At 48.7% G+C, this 15,286-nt stretch overlaps 1 protein-coding gene across 1 annotated transcript in view; it reads right to left on the minus strand.

The window, feature by feature from the left end:
- The window catches only part of HMCN2 (hemicentin 2), a 491,624-nt gene that overhangs the window by 443,939 nt on the left and 32,399 nt on the right, over window positions 1–15,286 (minus strand). The window contains exons 2-3 of the mRNA XM_063936681.1: window positions 7,004–7,074; window positions 5,951–6,109 (exon numbers count right to left, since the gene is read on the minus strand). Of these exons, the coding sequence (XP_063792751.1) occupies window positions 5,951–6,109; window positions 7,004–7,074 (230 nt within the window). The remainder of the gene's footprint in view (window positions 1–5,950; window positions 6,110–7,003; window positions 7,075–15,286) is intronic.

Consider the following 15,286-nt stretch of genomic DNA (forward strand, 5'->3'; position numbering starts at 1 on the left):
ACACCATGTACTTGTCCTGCGTTGTCTTTTACTGTAAGTTGCTGTTTTTCTTGTTTTTGCACTTTGCTAGGCGCTGCGGAAGCCTTGTTGCGCCTTTTAAATAAAATAATAAGAATTTACTTACCGATAATTCTATTTCTCGTAGTCCGTAGTGGATGCTGGGAACTCCGTAAGGACCATGGGGAATAGCGGCTCCGCAGGAGACTGGGCACAAAAAGAAAAGCTTTAGGACTACCTGGTGTGCACTGGCTCCTCCCCCTATGACCCTCCTCCAAGCCTCAGTTAGGATACTGTGCCCGGACGAGCATACACAATAAGGAAGGATTTTGAATCCCGGGTAAGACTCATACCAGCTACACCAATCACACCGTACAACTTGTGATATAAACCCAGTTAACAGCATGATAACAGAGGAGCCTCTGGATAGATGGCTCACAACAACAATAACCCGATTTGTTAACAATAACTATGTACAAGTATTGCAGATAATCCGCACTTGGGATGAGCGCCCAGCATCCACTACGGACTACGAGAAATAGAATTATCGGTAAGTAAATTCTTATTTTCTCTGACGTCCTAGTGGATGCTGGGAACTCCGTAAGGACCATGGGGATTATACCAAAGCTCCCAAACGGGCGGGAGAGTGCGGATGACTCTGCAGCACCGAGTGAGAAAACTCCAGGTCCTCCTCAGCCAGAGTGTCAAATTTGTAAAATTTTACAAAAGTATTTGACCCTGACCAAGTAGCAGCTCGGCAGAGTTGTAAAGCCGAGACCCCTCGGGCAGCCGCCCAAGAAGAGCCCACCTTCCTTGTGGAGTGGGCTTTTACAGATTTTGGCTGTGGCAGGCCTGCCACAGAATGCGCAAGCTGAATTGTACTACAAATCCAGCGAGCAATAGTCTGCTTAGAAGCAGGAGCACCCAGCTTGTTGGGTGCGTACAGGATAAATAGCGAGTCAGATTTTTTGACTCTAGCCGTCCTGGAGACATATATTTTCAGGGCCCTGACAACGTCCAGCAACTTGGAGTCCTCCAAGTCCTTAGTAGCCGCAGGTACCACAATAGGCTGGTTCAGATGAAACGCTGAAACCATCTTTGGGAGAAATTGAGGACGAGTCCTCAATTCTGCCCTGTCCGTATGAAAAATCAGGTAAGGGCTTTTACAGGATAAAGCCGCCAATTCGGACACACGCCTGGCTGAAGCCAGGGCCAACAACATGACCACTTTCCATGTGAGATATTTTAATTCCACAGTGTTGAGTGGTTCAAACCAATGTGATTTTAGGAAATCCAAAACAACATTCAGATCCCAGGGTGCCACTGGAGGCACAAAAGGAGGCTGTATATGTAGCACTCCCTTAACAAACGTCTGGACTTCAGGCACTGAAGCCAGTTCTCTCTGAAAGAAAATCGACAGGGCCGAAATCTGGACCTTAATGGATCCTAATTTTAGGCCCATAGACACTCCTGCTTGCAGGAAATGTAGGAATCGACCCAATTGAAATTCCTCCGTCGGGGCCTTTTTGGCCTCGCACCACGCAACATATTTCCGCCAGATGCGGTGATAATGCTTTGCGGTTACATCCTTTCTGGCTTTTATCAAAGTAGGGATGACTTCGTCTGGAATGCCTTTTTCCTTTAGGATCCGGCGTTCAACCGCCATGCCGTCAAACGCAGCCGCGGTAAGTTTTGGAACAGACAGGGTCCCTGCTGGAGCAGGTCCCTTCTCAGAGGTAGAGGCCACGGGTCCTCTGTGAGCATCTCTTGAAGTTCCGGGTACCAAGTCCTTCTTGGCCAATCCGGAGCCACGAGAATAGATCTTACTCCTCCCCGCCGTATAATTCTCAGCACCTTGGGTATGAGAGGCAGAGGAGGGAACACATACACTGACTGGTACACCCACGGTGTTACCAGAGCGTCCACAGCTATTGCTTGAGGGTCCCTTGACCTGGCGCAATACCTGTCCAGTTTTTTGTTGAGGCGGGACGCCATCATGTCCACCTTTGGTTTTTCCCAACGGTTTATCATCATGTGGAAGACTTCTGGGTGAAGTCCCCACTCTCCCGGGTGGAGGTCGTGCCTGCTGAGGAAGTCTGCTTCCCAGTTGTCCACTCCCGGAATGAACACTGCCGACAGTGCTATCACATGATTTTCCGCCCAGCGAAGAATCCTTGCAGCTTCTGCCATTGTCCTCCTGCTTCTTGTGCCGCCCTGTCTGTTTACGTGGGCGACTGCCGTGATGTTGTCCGACTGGATCAGCACCGGCTGACCTTGAAGCAGAGGTCTTGCTTGGCTTAGAGCATTGTAAATGGCTCTTAACTCCAGGATATTTATGTGAAGTGATGTCTCCAGGCTTGACCACAAGCCCTGGAAGTTTCTTCCCTGTGTGACTGCTCCCCAGCCTCGCAGGCTGGCATCCGTGGTCACCAGAACCCAGTCCTGAATGCCGAATCTGCGGCCCTCTAGAAGATGAGCACTCTGCAACCACCACAGGAGAGACACCCTTGTCCTCGGGGACAGGGTTATTCGCTGATGCATCTGAAGATGCGATCCGGACCATTTGTCCAGCAGGTCCCACTGGAATGTTCTTGCGTGGAATCTGCCGAATGGGATTGCTTCGTAGGAAGCTACCATTTTTCCCAGGACCCTTGTGCATTGGTGCACTGATACTTGGCCTGGTTTTAGGAGGTTTCTGACTAGCTCGGACAACTCTCTGGCTTTCTCTTCCGGGAGAAACACCTTTTTCTGGACTGTGTCCAGGATCATCCCTAGGAACAGAAGACGTGTCGTCGGGATCAGCTGCGATTTTGGGATATTGAGAATCCAACCGTGCTGCCGCAGCACTACTTGAGATAGTGCTACTCCGACTACCAACTGTTCCTTGGATCTTGCCCTTTTCAGGAGATCGTCCAAGTAAGGGATAATTAAAACTCCCTTCCTTCAAAGGAGTATCATCATTTCGGCCATTACTTTGGTAAAGACCCGGGGCGCCGTGGACAATCCAAACGGCAGCGTCTGAAACTGATAGTGGCAGTTCTGTACCACAAACCTGAGGTACCCTTGGTGAGAAGGGTAAATTGGGACATGGAGGTAAGCATCCTTGATGTCCAGAGACACCATATAATCCCCTTCTTCCAGGTTCGCGATCACCGCTCTGAGTGACTCCATCTTGAATTTGAACCTCTGTATGTAAGTGTTCAAAGACTTTAGATTTAAAATAGGTCTCACCGAGCCATCCGGCTTCGGTACCACAAACAGCGTGGAATAATACCCCTTTCCCTGTTGCAGGAGGGGTACCTTGATTATCACCTGCTGTGAATACAGCTTGTGAATGGCTTCCAATACCGCCTCCCTGTCGGCGGGAGACGTCGGTAAGGCAGACTTTAGGAAACGGCGAGGGGGAGACGTCTCGAATTCCAATTTGTACCCCTGAGATACCACCTGAAGGATCCAGGGGTCCACTTGTGAGTGAGCCCACTGCGCGCTGAAATTCTTGAGACGGGCCCCCACCGTGCCTGAGTCCGCTTGTAGAGCCCCAGCGTCATGCTGAGGACTTGGCAGAAGCGGGAGAGGGCTTCTGTTCCTGGGAACTGGCTGTTTGCTGCAGCCTTTTTCCTCTCCCTCTGCCACGGGGCAGAAATGAGGAGCCTTTTGCCCGCTTGCCCTTATGGGGCCGAAAGGACTGCGCCTGATAATACGGCGTCTTTTTATGTTGAGAGGCTACCTGGGGTAAAAATGTGGATTTCCCAGCAGTTGCCGTGGATACCAGGTCCGATAGACCTACCCCAAATAACTCCTCCCCTTTATAAGGCAATACTTCCATATGCCTTTTGGAATCAGCATCACCTGACCCCTGCCGCGTCCATAACCCTCTTCTGGTAGATATGGACAGCGCACTTACTCTTGATGCCAGTCGGCAAATATCCCTCTGTGCATCACGCATATATAAAAATGCATCTTTTAAATGCTCTATAGTCAGTAATATACTGTCCCTATCCAGGGTATCAATATTTTCAGTCAGGGAATCCGACCAAGCCACCCCAGCACTGCACATCCAGGCTGAGGCGATTGCTGGTCGCAGTATAACACCCGTGTGAGTGTATATACATTTTAGGATATTCTCCTGCTTTCTGTCAGCAGGTTCCTTAAGGGCGGCCGTATCCGGAGACGGTAGTGCCACCTGTTTTGACAAGCGTGTGAGCGCTTTATCCACCCTAGGAGGTGTTTCCCAACGTGCCCTATCCTCTGGCGGGAAGGGGTATGATGCCAATAACTTTTTAGGAATTATCAGTTTTTTATCGGGAGAAACCCACGCTTCATCACACACTTCATTTAATTCCTCAGATGCAGGAAAAACTACAGGTAGTTTTTTCTCACCAAACATAATACCCTTTTTAGTGGTACTTGTACTATCAGAAATGTGTAAAACATTTTTCATTGCCTCAATCATGTAACGTGTGGCCCTACTGGAAGTCACATTCGTCTCTTCATCGTCGACACTGGAGTCAGTATCCGTGTCGGCGTCTGTATCTGCCATCTGAGGTAGCGGGCGTTTTAGAGCCCCTGATGGTCTTTGAGACGCCTGGACAGGCACCAGCTGAGTAGCCGGCTGTCTCATGTCATCAACCGTCTTTTGTAAAGAGCTGACACTTTCACGTAAAACCTTCCATAAGCTCATCCACTCAGGTGTCGACTCCCTAGGGGGTGACATCACCATTACAGGCAATTGCTCCGCCTCCACATCATTTTCCTCTTCATACATGTCGACACAGTCGTACCGACACACAGCACACACACAGGGAATGCTCTGATAGAGGACAGGACCCCACTAGCCCTTTGGGGAGACAGAGGGAGAGTATGCCAGCACACACCAGAGCGCTATATATATGTTGGGATAACACCAAACAGAGTGTTTTTCCCTTTATAGCTGCTGTGTATATTATACTGCGCCTAATTAGTGCCCCCCCCCCCCCCCTCTTGTTTTACCCTTTTCTGTAGTGCAGGACTGCAGGGGAGAGTCAGGGAGACGTCCTTCCAGCGGAGCTGTGAGGGAAAATGGCGCCAGTGTGCTGAGGAGATAGGCTCCGCCCCCTTCTCGGCTGACTTTTTTTCCCGCTTTTTTCTGGAATCTGGCAGGGGTTAATATACATCCATATAGCCCTGGGGGTTATATGTGATGTAATTTAGCCAGCCAAGGTGTTTATATTGCTGCTCAGGGCACCCCCCCCCCCCCCCAGCGCCCTGCACCCATCAGTGACCGGAGCGTGTGGTGCATGAGGAGCAATGGCGCACAGCTGCAGTGCTGTGCGCTACCTTGGTGAAGACTGATGTCTTCTGCCGCCGATTTTCCGGACCTCTTCTTGCTTCTGATTCTGTAAGGGGGCCGGCGGCGCGGCTCTGGGACCGGACTCCGAGGCTGGGCCTGTGTTCGGTCCCTCTGGAGCTAATGGTGTCCAGTAGCCTAAGAAGCCCAAGCTGGCTGCAAGCAGGCAGGTTCGCTTCTTCTCCCCTTAGTCCCTCGATGCAGTGAGCCTGTTGCCAGCAGGTCTCACTGAAAATAAAAAACCTAAAACTAACTTTTCCTAAGAAGCTCAGGAGAGCCTCCTAGATTGCACCCAGCTCGGTCGGGCACAAAAATCTAACTGAGGCTTGGAGGAGGGTCATAGGGGGAGGAGCCAGTGCACACCAGGTAGTCCTAAAGCTTTTCTTTTTGTGCCCAGTCTCCTGCGGAGCCGCTATTCCCCATGGTCCTTACGGAGTTCCCAGCATCCACTAGGACGTCAGAGAAAATATAATAATAATAATAATAATAATAATGGCCAACAACTTCTCTACTTGTCTTCTTTAGAAGATGTGATACTTCTCCCCTGCAGTAACACATCTGTCTGTGAACACATGAAAAAGTGTATAAAGCTTAATACACACTGAATATTGGAAGGCATGTACAAACCTGCGACTGCTTGAGCTGCAACAACTGCAGGACCTCCTGTTTTTTCCTGAAATCTTTGGCTCGAGCGTCCGTGAAAACATAAATAAAGGATCCAGGCTGGGAGACCTCCAGCGCCATCTTAATTGCACCCACACTCATCTCAGGGCAGTCCCCCCCACCCTGCAAAGGTAGAAGATATGAGAGGAAGAAGGATGACAGTAATGATCAGTTACATGCTCATGTTATATTCTCTTACTAAAGGGCCCTACACACTGTCCGATTGGCTGCCGACTCGGCGGCGGGGGTGACAGGGGGAGTGAAGTTTCTTCACTCCCCCCGTCATCCGGCCCCATAGCCCTGCATGCTAATATGGACGATATTGTCCATATTGGCTTACAGGCATAAATGAGAGGGCACCAACGATGAACGAGCGCGGGGCCGTGCATTGTTCATCGTTGGTGCATACACACTGAAAGATATGAACAATTTCTCATTCATTAATGAACGAGATTGTTCAGATCGCTCAGTGTAATCGGTAAATGTGTAGGGTCCATTAGAGGTAATAAATCACATTGTAGTGCCCCAGTTCACGGTATGCCACACTGCGGTGCCCCCAGCTCACATTATAACGGCTTACGGTCATTAGGTCGACAAGACTTAGGTCAACAATCATTAAGTTGACCACTATTGGTCGACATGCACTAGATCGATATGGTCATCGACATGAACAAAGTCGACATGAGTTATTTCCCTTTTTTTTTCTTTTCTTTTTTTAACTTTCTCATACTCTACGATCCACGTGGACTACGATTGGGAACGGTAACCTGTGCTGAGCGCAGCAGTAGTGGAGCGAAACATGCGAGGGGACACGGTGCACTAATTGGTGTTCCCTGTCACTTTCCGAAGAAAACGACAAAAAAAAAAGAGTAAAAAAACTCATGTCGACCTTTTTTCCATGTCGACCTAATGACCATGTCGACCAATAGTGGCCGACCTAATGACTGTTGACCTAAATCTTGTCGACCTAATGACCCATACCCTATTATAACACACACTAGCCCCACAGAGTCGTACCTGGACATATAACTCTTCCAACTCTCTCTTGAATTTTTCTGGATCTGCGGTGATGGTGACAGGTCCTATCTCTAGAAGTAAGGAAAGAAAAGTGTGTTATATATGACTGGGAATAACCTCATCATATGAGGATGACTAGTGACATCGCAGATATATGATGTATGGCACCAGTAAATCCTATGGTGGTCATTCCGAGTTGATCGCTCGCTAGCAGTTTTTAGCAGCCGTGTATTTTAGCTTAGCAGAAGTGCGAACGAATGGTTCACAGAGCGGCGGCAACGTTTTTTTGTGCAGTTTTAGAGTAGCTCAATACCTACTCAGCGCTTGCGATGACTTCAGACTGTTCAGTTCCTGTTTTGACGTCACAAACACACCCTGCATTCGCCCAGCCACGCCTGCGTTTTTCCTGGCACGCCTGCGTTTTTTCAAACACTCCCTGAAAACGGTCAGTTGACACCCAAAAACGCCCTCTTCCTGTCAATCACTCTGCAGCCACCAGTGCGACTGAAATGCTTCGCTAGACCCTGTGTGAAACTACATCGGCCGTTGTAATAGTACGTCGCGCGTGCGCATTGCGCCGCATACGCAGAAGTGCCGTTTTTTTGCCTCATCACTGCACAGCGAACGAATGCAGCTAGCGATCAACTCAGAATGACCCCCTATATATAGTACAAATGTAAGGTGACAGTTGATTTGAAAGCCATAGATTATAGTTTGGTAGCTAAGTGCCCCACACTTTCACAGGGAAGATGTGGAGTAGTGGTTATGTGTGCTAGCTGTGGGTCTACTCACAAATTGTGGTTGTATCGGCTTTTCACATGGGCAGTGTATGATTAGCATTACTGCCTCACAGCGCTGAGGCCTTGGGTTCAATTCCCACCACAGCTCTAACTGTGTGGCTGGGGCAGGGACTGATGTGAATGACCAAATACTCTCTGTAAAGCACTGCGGAATGCGTGTGCACTAAATACTGTAAGTAACTAGTAAACATAATAATAATAATGTTCTGAATACATTAAAATTAGTGATGAGCGGGTTCGGTTCGTCGGAATCCGAACCCCCCCCCGAACTTCACCCATTTTACACGGTTCCGAGGCAGATTCGAATCTTCCCGCCTTGCTCGGTTAACCCGAGCGCGCCCGAACGTCATCATCCCGCTGTCGGATTCTCGCGAGATTCGGAGTCTATATAAGGAGCCGCGCATCGCCGCCATTTTTCACTCGTGCATTGGAAATGATAGTGAGAGGACGTGGCTGGCGTCCTCTCAGTTTTATTCAGGTGGCTGCAAATATCTGTGCTCACTGCTTTATTGTGGGGACTGGGGACCAGGAGTATTATATAGGAGGAGTACAGTGCAGAGTTTTGCTGACCAGTGACCACCAGTATTATACGTTCTCTGCCTGAAAAACGCTCCATATCTGTGCTCAGTGTGCTGCATATATCTGTGCTCACACTGCTTTATTGTGGGGACTGGGGACCACCAGTATTATATAGGAGGAGTACAGTGCAGAGTTTTGCTGACAGTGACCACCAGTATACGTTGTCTGCCTGAAAAACACTCCATATCTGTGCTCAGTGTGCTGCAAATTTCTGTGCTCACACTGCTTTATTGTGAGGACTGGGGACCACCAGTATTATATAGGAGGAGTACAGTGCAGAGTTTTGCTGACCAGTGACCAGTGACCACCAGTATTATACGTTCTCTGCCTGAAAAACGCTCCATATCTGTGCTCAGTGTGCTGCATATATCTGTGCTCACACTGCTTTATTGTGGGGACTGGGGACCACCAGTATTATATTGGAGGAGTACAGTGCAGAGTTTTGCTGACCAGTGACCACCAGTATTATACGTTCTCTGCCTGAAAAACGCCCCATATCTGTGCTCAGTGTGCTGCATATATCTGTGCTCACACTGCTTTATTGTGGGGACTGGGGACAAGCAGTATTATATAGGAGGAGTACAGTGCAGAGTTTTGCTGACCAGTGACCACCAGTATTATACGTTCTCTGCCTGAAAAACGCTCCATATCTGTGCTGCATTGTAGTATATAGTAGGAGTACAGTGCATAATTTTGCTGACCACCAGTATATAATATATAGCAGTACGGTGCAGTAGGCCACTGCTCTACCTACCTCGTTGTCGTCAAGTATACTATCCATCCATACCTGTGGTGCATTTCAGTTGTGCGCAGTATATATAGTAGTAGGCCATTGCTATTAATACTGGCATATAATTCCACACATTAAAAAATGGAGAACAAAAATGTGGAGGGTAAAATAGGGAAAGATCAAGATCCACTTCCACCTCGTGCTGAAGCTGCTGCCACTAGTCATGGCCGAGACGATGAAATGCCATCAACGTCGTCTGCCAAGGCCGATGCCCAATGTCATAGTAGAGAGCATGTAAAATCCAAAAAAACAAAAGTTCAGTAAAATGACCCAAAAATCAAAATTAAAAGCGTCTGAGGAGAAGCGTAAACTTGCCAATATGCCATTTACGACACGGAGTGGCAAGGAACGGCTGAGGCCCTGGCCTATATTCATGGCTAGTGGTTCAGCTTCACTTGAGGATGGAAGCACTCATCCTCTCACTAGAAAACTGCAGTGCCACTCCTAGATAGGCCAGGTGTTTGTGTCGGCCACTTGGGTCGCTTAGCTTAGTCACACAGCTACCTCATTGCGCCTCTTTTTTTCTTTGCATCATGTGCTGTTTGGGGACTATATTTTTGAAGTGCCATCCTGCCTGACACTGCAGTGCCACTCCTAGATGGGCCAGGTGTTTGTGTCGGCCACTTGTGTCGCTTAGCTTAGCCATCCAGCGACCTTGGTGCACCTCTTTTTTTCTTTGCATAATGTGCTGTTTGGGGACTATTTTTTAAATCTGCCATCCTGTCTGACACTGCAGTGCCACTCCTAGATGGGCCAGGTGTTTGTGTCGGCCACTTGGGTCGCTTAGCTTAGTCACACAGCTACCTCATTGCGCCTCTTTTTTTCTTTGCATCATGTGCTGTTTGGGGACTATTTTTTTGAAGTGCCATCCTGCCTGACACTGCAGTGCCACTCCTAGATGGGCCAGGTGTTTGTGTCGGCCACTTGTGTCGCTTAGCTTAGCCATCCAGCGACCTTGGTGCACCTCTTTTTTTCTTTGTATCATGTGCTGTTTGGGGACTATTTTTTAAATCTGCCATCCTGTCTGACACTGCAGTGCCACTCCTAGATGGGCCAGGTGTTTGTGTCGGCCACTTGGGTCGCTTAGCTTAGTCATCCAGCGACCTCGGTGCAAATTTTAGGACTAAAAATAATATTGTGAGGTGTTCAGAATAGACTGAAAATGAGTGGAAATTATGGTTGTTGAGGTTAATAATACTATGGGATCAAAATGACCCCCAAATTCTATGATTTAAGCTGTTTTTGAGGTTTTTTTGTAAAAAAACACCCGAATCCAAAACACACCCGAATCCGACAAAAAAATTTCAGGGAGGTTTTGCCAAAACGCGTCCGCATCCAAAACACGGCCACGGAACCGAATCCAAAACCAAAACACAAAACCCGAAAAATTTCCGGTGCACATCACTAATTAAAATCAGATCAAAATGTCTGAAGAATAAACTGATTAAAGTGTCTAATATTGTTTATTATACTGTAGAGGTGTTCTAGTATTTTTAGCTGACCATATGTTGTACTTAATAATACGCGTCTCATTTGAGTCTTTCCAATCTGTTGACCAAACTACAAGCATTTGGTATGTTTCTGGTTCATTAATTAGAATACAAGGGTTGGATTCGGGTGACTGGTGGACGGCGGTCAGCATACCGATGCAGAGTTCCCAACCGCCAGAATATCTCCAGGGGGTGCGTGCGCAATGAAGCCCCTTGTGGGCTCGCTGCACACGCCACGAGGCGGGCTCGTTGGCACGCCACAGGTTCTATTTCCACTCTATGGGTGCCATGGTCACCCACGAGTGAGAATAGTCCTGGGCACCCTGACGGCAATCTAGCGGCCAGGATCCCGATGTCGGTATGCTGACCGCCGGGATCCCAATCGTCGGGATTAGAACTACATCCCGAATACAATAGTACACCGAGGAATGAATAGGGCCCACAATTAATAGAGACTTTTAGGTGACCCCGGTTTGGATTTCGGTTCCAGTCCGAATCAGAACTCTGGGAGGCAACGGAGGCAACTGCCGCCGGGCTCCTGCTTTGAAGGGGGGCACTTCTCCTCCGATTCTGTGTGTTCAGCGACATTAATCAATTAAGTTAATTGACAGCAGCCGGTATCTCTTCCGTAGCCGACTTCCCCACTAGTCACTACACCTTACAAATCACACCCTCTTTATTATAGATACACTGGAAGCAGACACCTTACTGATGAAGCTATTTGCTCCTATAAAGGAAGCATGAGAAATCTAACTATATGAAGTTATTTCTCTGACAATTACAAGTAACTTCATATAGTTAGAATTCTCATACTTCCTATGCAAGAGCAGATATCTCCATCAGTAAGGTGCATGCTTCCAGTGTAAAAGATTGTGGGTTCTAATCCTGGATATTGCAAATTAATTGTCAGAGAAATAATCAGCATTGTGAGTGACTGAGCAGATCTATATAGTCTGTGGCTGGACCCCTACAAATATCTGCCCAGTTGCAACTGTTTTGTAGTAGCTTCATATAGTTAGAATCTGCAGGCTTGCTATATATATATATATATATATATATATATGGGGGGGAGGGGGGTGTCACCAATATTTTTCTTGCCTCCGGGCAACTGGGACAAACTTACGCCACTGGTTCCAGTACTTTGTGATCTTGGACAAGTCAACTTGTATCCATGAGCTCTAGGTTCCGACATAGATTATACGCTCAGCTGAGCATTAAAACAACACATGGGGAGAGGCTGTGACTGCCTAGAGCTCCTGCCAGCTGCCTGCTTAATCTTCATATTTGGGGCCGCTGCTGCCTCAGTTGCCTACCTGCTGGACTTCTGTGGCACATCTGATAAGGGTGGTGGGATCTGCGGAGCCGGCGGGGGCCTCCTGCCCTCGTGCGGGTTGCGGCCCACCCCATCCTACAGAAGCCGGGGCCTTGAGTTTAGGCTAGCTCCGGACCGGAAGTGGGACTCTCGGCGCTTGCGGGCGCATTGGACGGCATCACCCTCCCGCGGCTGTGTCTCCGCTCGTCTCCCCGCCTGACTGCTGTCTCCGGTGGACTCTCTTGGGGCTGCGCGGCCTGGAGCGGGAGCCCGCTGGTCGGAGCGGACGCGTCCGCAGTGCCCTGGTGGGCTGTGTCCGGGGGCCGGAAGACGCGCAACGGGTCCCTCACTCCTCCACAGACGGGTGCTGGGATATTTGGATCCCCCACTGCCACCAACGCCTGGACCCTCCTGGCCAGACCCGGAGATCTCGGGCACCGAGGCCTAGCTGATGAAGGTGGCGGCGCCATCTTGGAAAAGGGCTGCACGCCCACACTATAGAAGCCAGGGCTTGGAGTGACCAGAGCCCCTACCCCTCACACTCCCCACACGATTAGGGTCTTCTCCCAGACCTCTGGATACCCCACATTGACGAAGGCTCCTCATAGCGGCCTGCCACCACCGGGTACACCCGGGAGACTCTCTGCCCCCCTGCACAGCAGCGGTCATCTTATTCATCTCATTACATCTTGCATTCTGCGGAGTATATTCTATGCAGAGAACGCTGATAGCGCACATAGCTGCCAGGCTTACACTCTCTTGCCCCAGCATACTCACGGCATTGTCAGGGCTGCTGTAACATTTTAGATGCATTATCCTTGCTACTCCCTGTAGTGATTGCTGTTTATGTGCACCCTCTGATTGATACCTACACGTGTCTCGCAGTCTGCCTTGACCTCCCCACTGCAGCATTAATGCCTTGAATCTTGCCCTTGCCCCACGCCATGACCCCCTGAATCACCCGTACACGATGGGGATTGGTGGCAGATGGCGTAACCCGGGACACTCGTAATGCAGCGGGGACTCGGTAAGCCAAATATGGAACGCTTATGATCTAATTAAGTGACTTTTCCCTGTTTCACTGTCTATTATCGAGCTCCATGTCTGCTGATGGGGATAACTAAGAAAGGGGGCACTCAACTGCGGCTAAGAAATCCAGTGACAAGTCCGTACAACCTAACTTGTTTCGCTATCTTCAACCGGACATAGAAAGTGAAGACACTCGTTCATCGTCCTCTGTTTTGGGCTCTACTGCCGACACCGGGGAGATGGCGGGAGCCGAATCTTCTCCACTGGACAAGGGACCTGAAGCTTCTATGGCTGATGTTCTGGCCTATCTGCGTGCACTTCCTACCAAAAAGGATCTGCCTACTAAATGAGACTTTTTAGATCTGGAACAAAAGATACGCGACACGGTTAAATCTGAGATCTCTGCCCTCCCGGCAGATATTTCCCAAATATCTCATCGAGTCACAGATGTGGAAGATCACGTCGACGAAGTCTCTTCGTTCCAACGGAAACTCTGTGATACAGTTGCCCTTCAGGCCCAGGAACTGAAGGCTCTGTGGCGCCAATAGGACGACCTTGACAATAGATGCCGGAGAAACAACTTGCGCACGGGGGCTGCCGGAGGATGTACAAGGTCCGGGTATCACGGATGCCCTCAATAAGATATTCAATGAGATCATAGATGCGAAACCGGACAATAGCATACTGTTTGATAGGGCCCACAGAGCACTGCGGCCGAAAGGTCTTTCTTCTGAAGCTCCCAGAGACGTGATCTGTCGGCTTCACTATTATCACACAAAAGAAGAGATACTTAGTAAAGCCCGTAAATTGGATCGGTTGGAGTTTAACGGAAATGTGATCCAGATCTTCCCAGACTTGTCATGGTATACACTCCAGCAACGTAGGTCTCTCAAACCCCTGACAGAGGCTCTCAAGGAGAAGGGTATACGGTTCCGGTGGGGCTTCCCCTTCAATATTCAAGCAACCTTTGAAGGATGACAGGTTGTCTTGCATACGCCAGATGACTTGGATACCTTTTGCTCAGCATTGTCTATACCCAAACCAGCCTTAACGGATTGGGTTCAATCTTATCATCGTTTGGACCCACCGACGCCTCCGACTCCAAGGCCAGCATGGACCCCGGTCAACAACAGAAAACGGGGATCGACTCGGTCGCCTCTGAATCATGGAGAAACTGGGACTTGATTCGTGTTATTTTTCTCCTTCTCAGATATGGACTTACCAGATAAAGTCTTACACTGATCGGCACTGCCTGGTTCTTGGATATCTGGCTGAGCCGATCCTGGCGTTCAAAGCCAAGTCATTACTCCTCCTACATACTAGAGATTTTGTTTTACGTTTAGTCACTTAGTGAGATTGCCCTTTCATGCTTGAAACCCTCCCCCCCCCCCCCCCTTTTTTGGTAATTTTGATGTTGGGATTATTGCATTCCATGGCTTTCTATAAGTTTATTTTTCTTTGTTTACATAGAGATATGTTTTCCCGCTGCATATACTATAATAAGGGAGACTGTTTTCCATATATAGCTACGATTTGTGGTTTTCTGTTTGTTTGTTTGTTTGTTTTTTTCTCGTGAGTCTCCTTAGTTCAGCACTTCTTTGATATTGTCCCTGGGTTGTGTCGTTACTGCTACTCCCCAGTTGGGTCAGGCCGCCTGCCTGTTTTGGCTTTTAGGTCGTAGGTTAATCCTCCCTACGACTTAACGGCGGTGACGTTGCTATTTTACAGGACATGTTACTGTTGTTATACGGTCATATGTTTTCTGTGTTGTTTTTTCTCCACATGGTCTTCTTTTTCCTGTTCTCTTTCCTTTCCTTTCTTCTCTCTGTTTCTCCGCTCATCACCATTGCGGTTCGACACATGCGCTGCGGATGGATGTCCTGCCCTCCCCGCATCTTCGGTAAGTCTATGTTACCCTGCTTATTCTTTCTGGATGTCAAATTCAGCCTCTTGAATGCCCTCTGACCTTAGGTTATGTTCCTTCAATGTGAAGGGACTTAATATCCCCGAAAAAAGGTCCACTTTGTTACGGGAGTTGTGGGCAGAGCGCATAGACATTGCTTTCCTACAAGAGACCCATTTTAAAAGCCAAGCCTCCCCCAAATTAGGTAATTACTACTACCCACAGGTTTTTTGTAATAGTAACTCCGTTAATAAATCATTAGGGGTCGCGATTCTATTGTCACGTCGGGTCCCGGTTTCAGACGTGTCTCATTTAATTCTGGATGAAGGCCGATGTCAGGTTGTTAAATGCAAAATATATAACCAGGTTTATACTTTTGT

The sequence above is a fragment of the Pseudophryne corroboree genome, chromosome 8 (genome assembly GCF_028390025.1).
Source record: "Pseudophryne corroboree isolate aPseCor3 chromosome 8, aPseCor3.hap2, whole genome shotgun sequence".
Lineage (NCBI taxonomy): Eukaryota > Metazoa > Chordata > Amphibia > Anura > Myobatrachidae > Pseudophryne > Pseudophryne corroboree.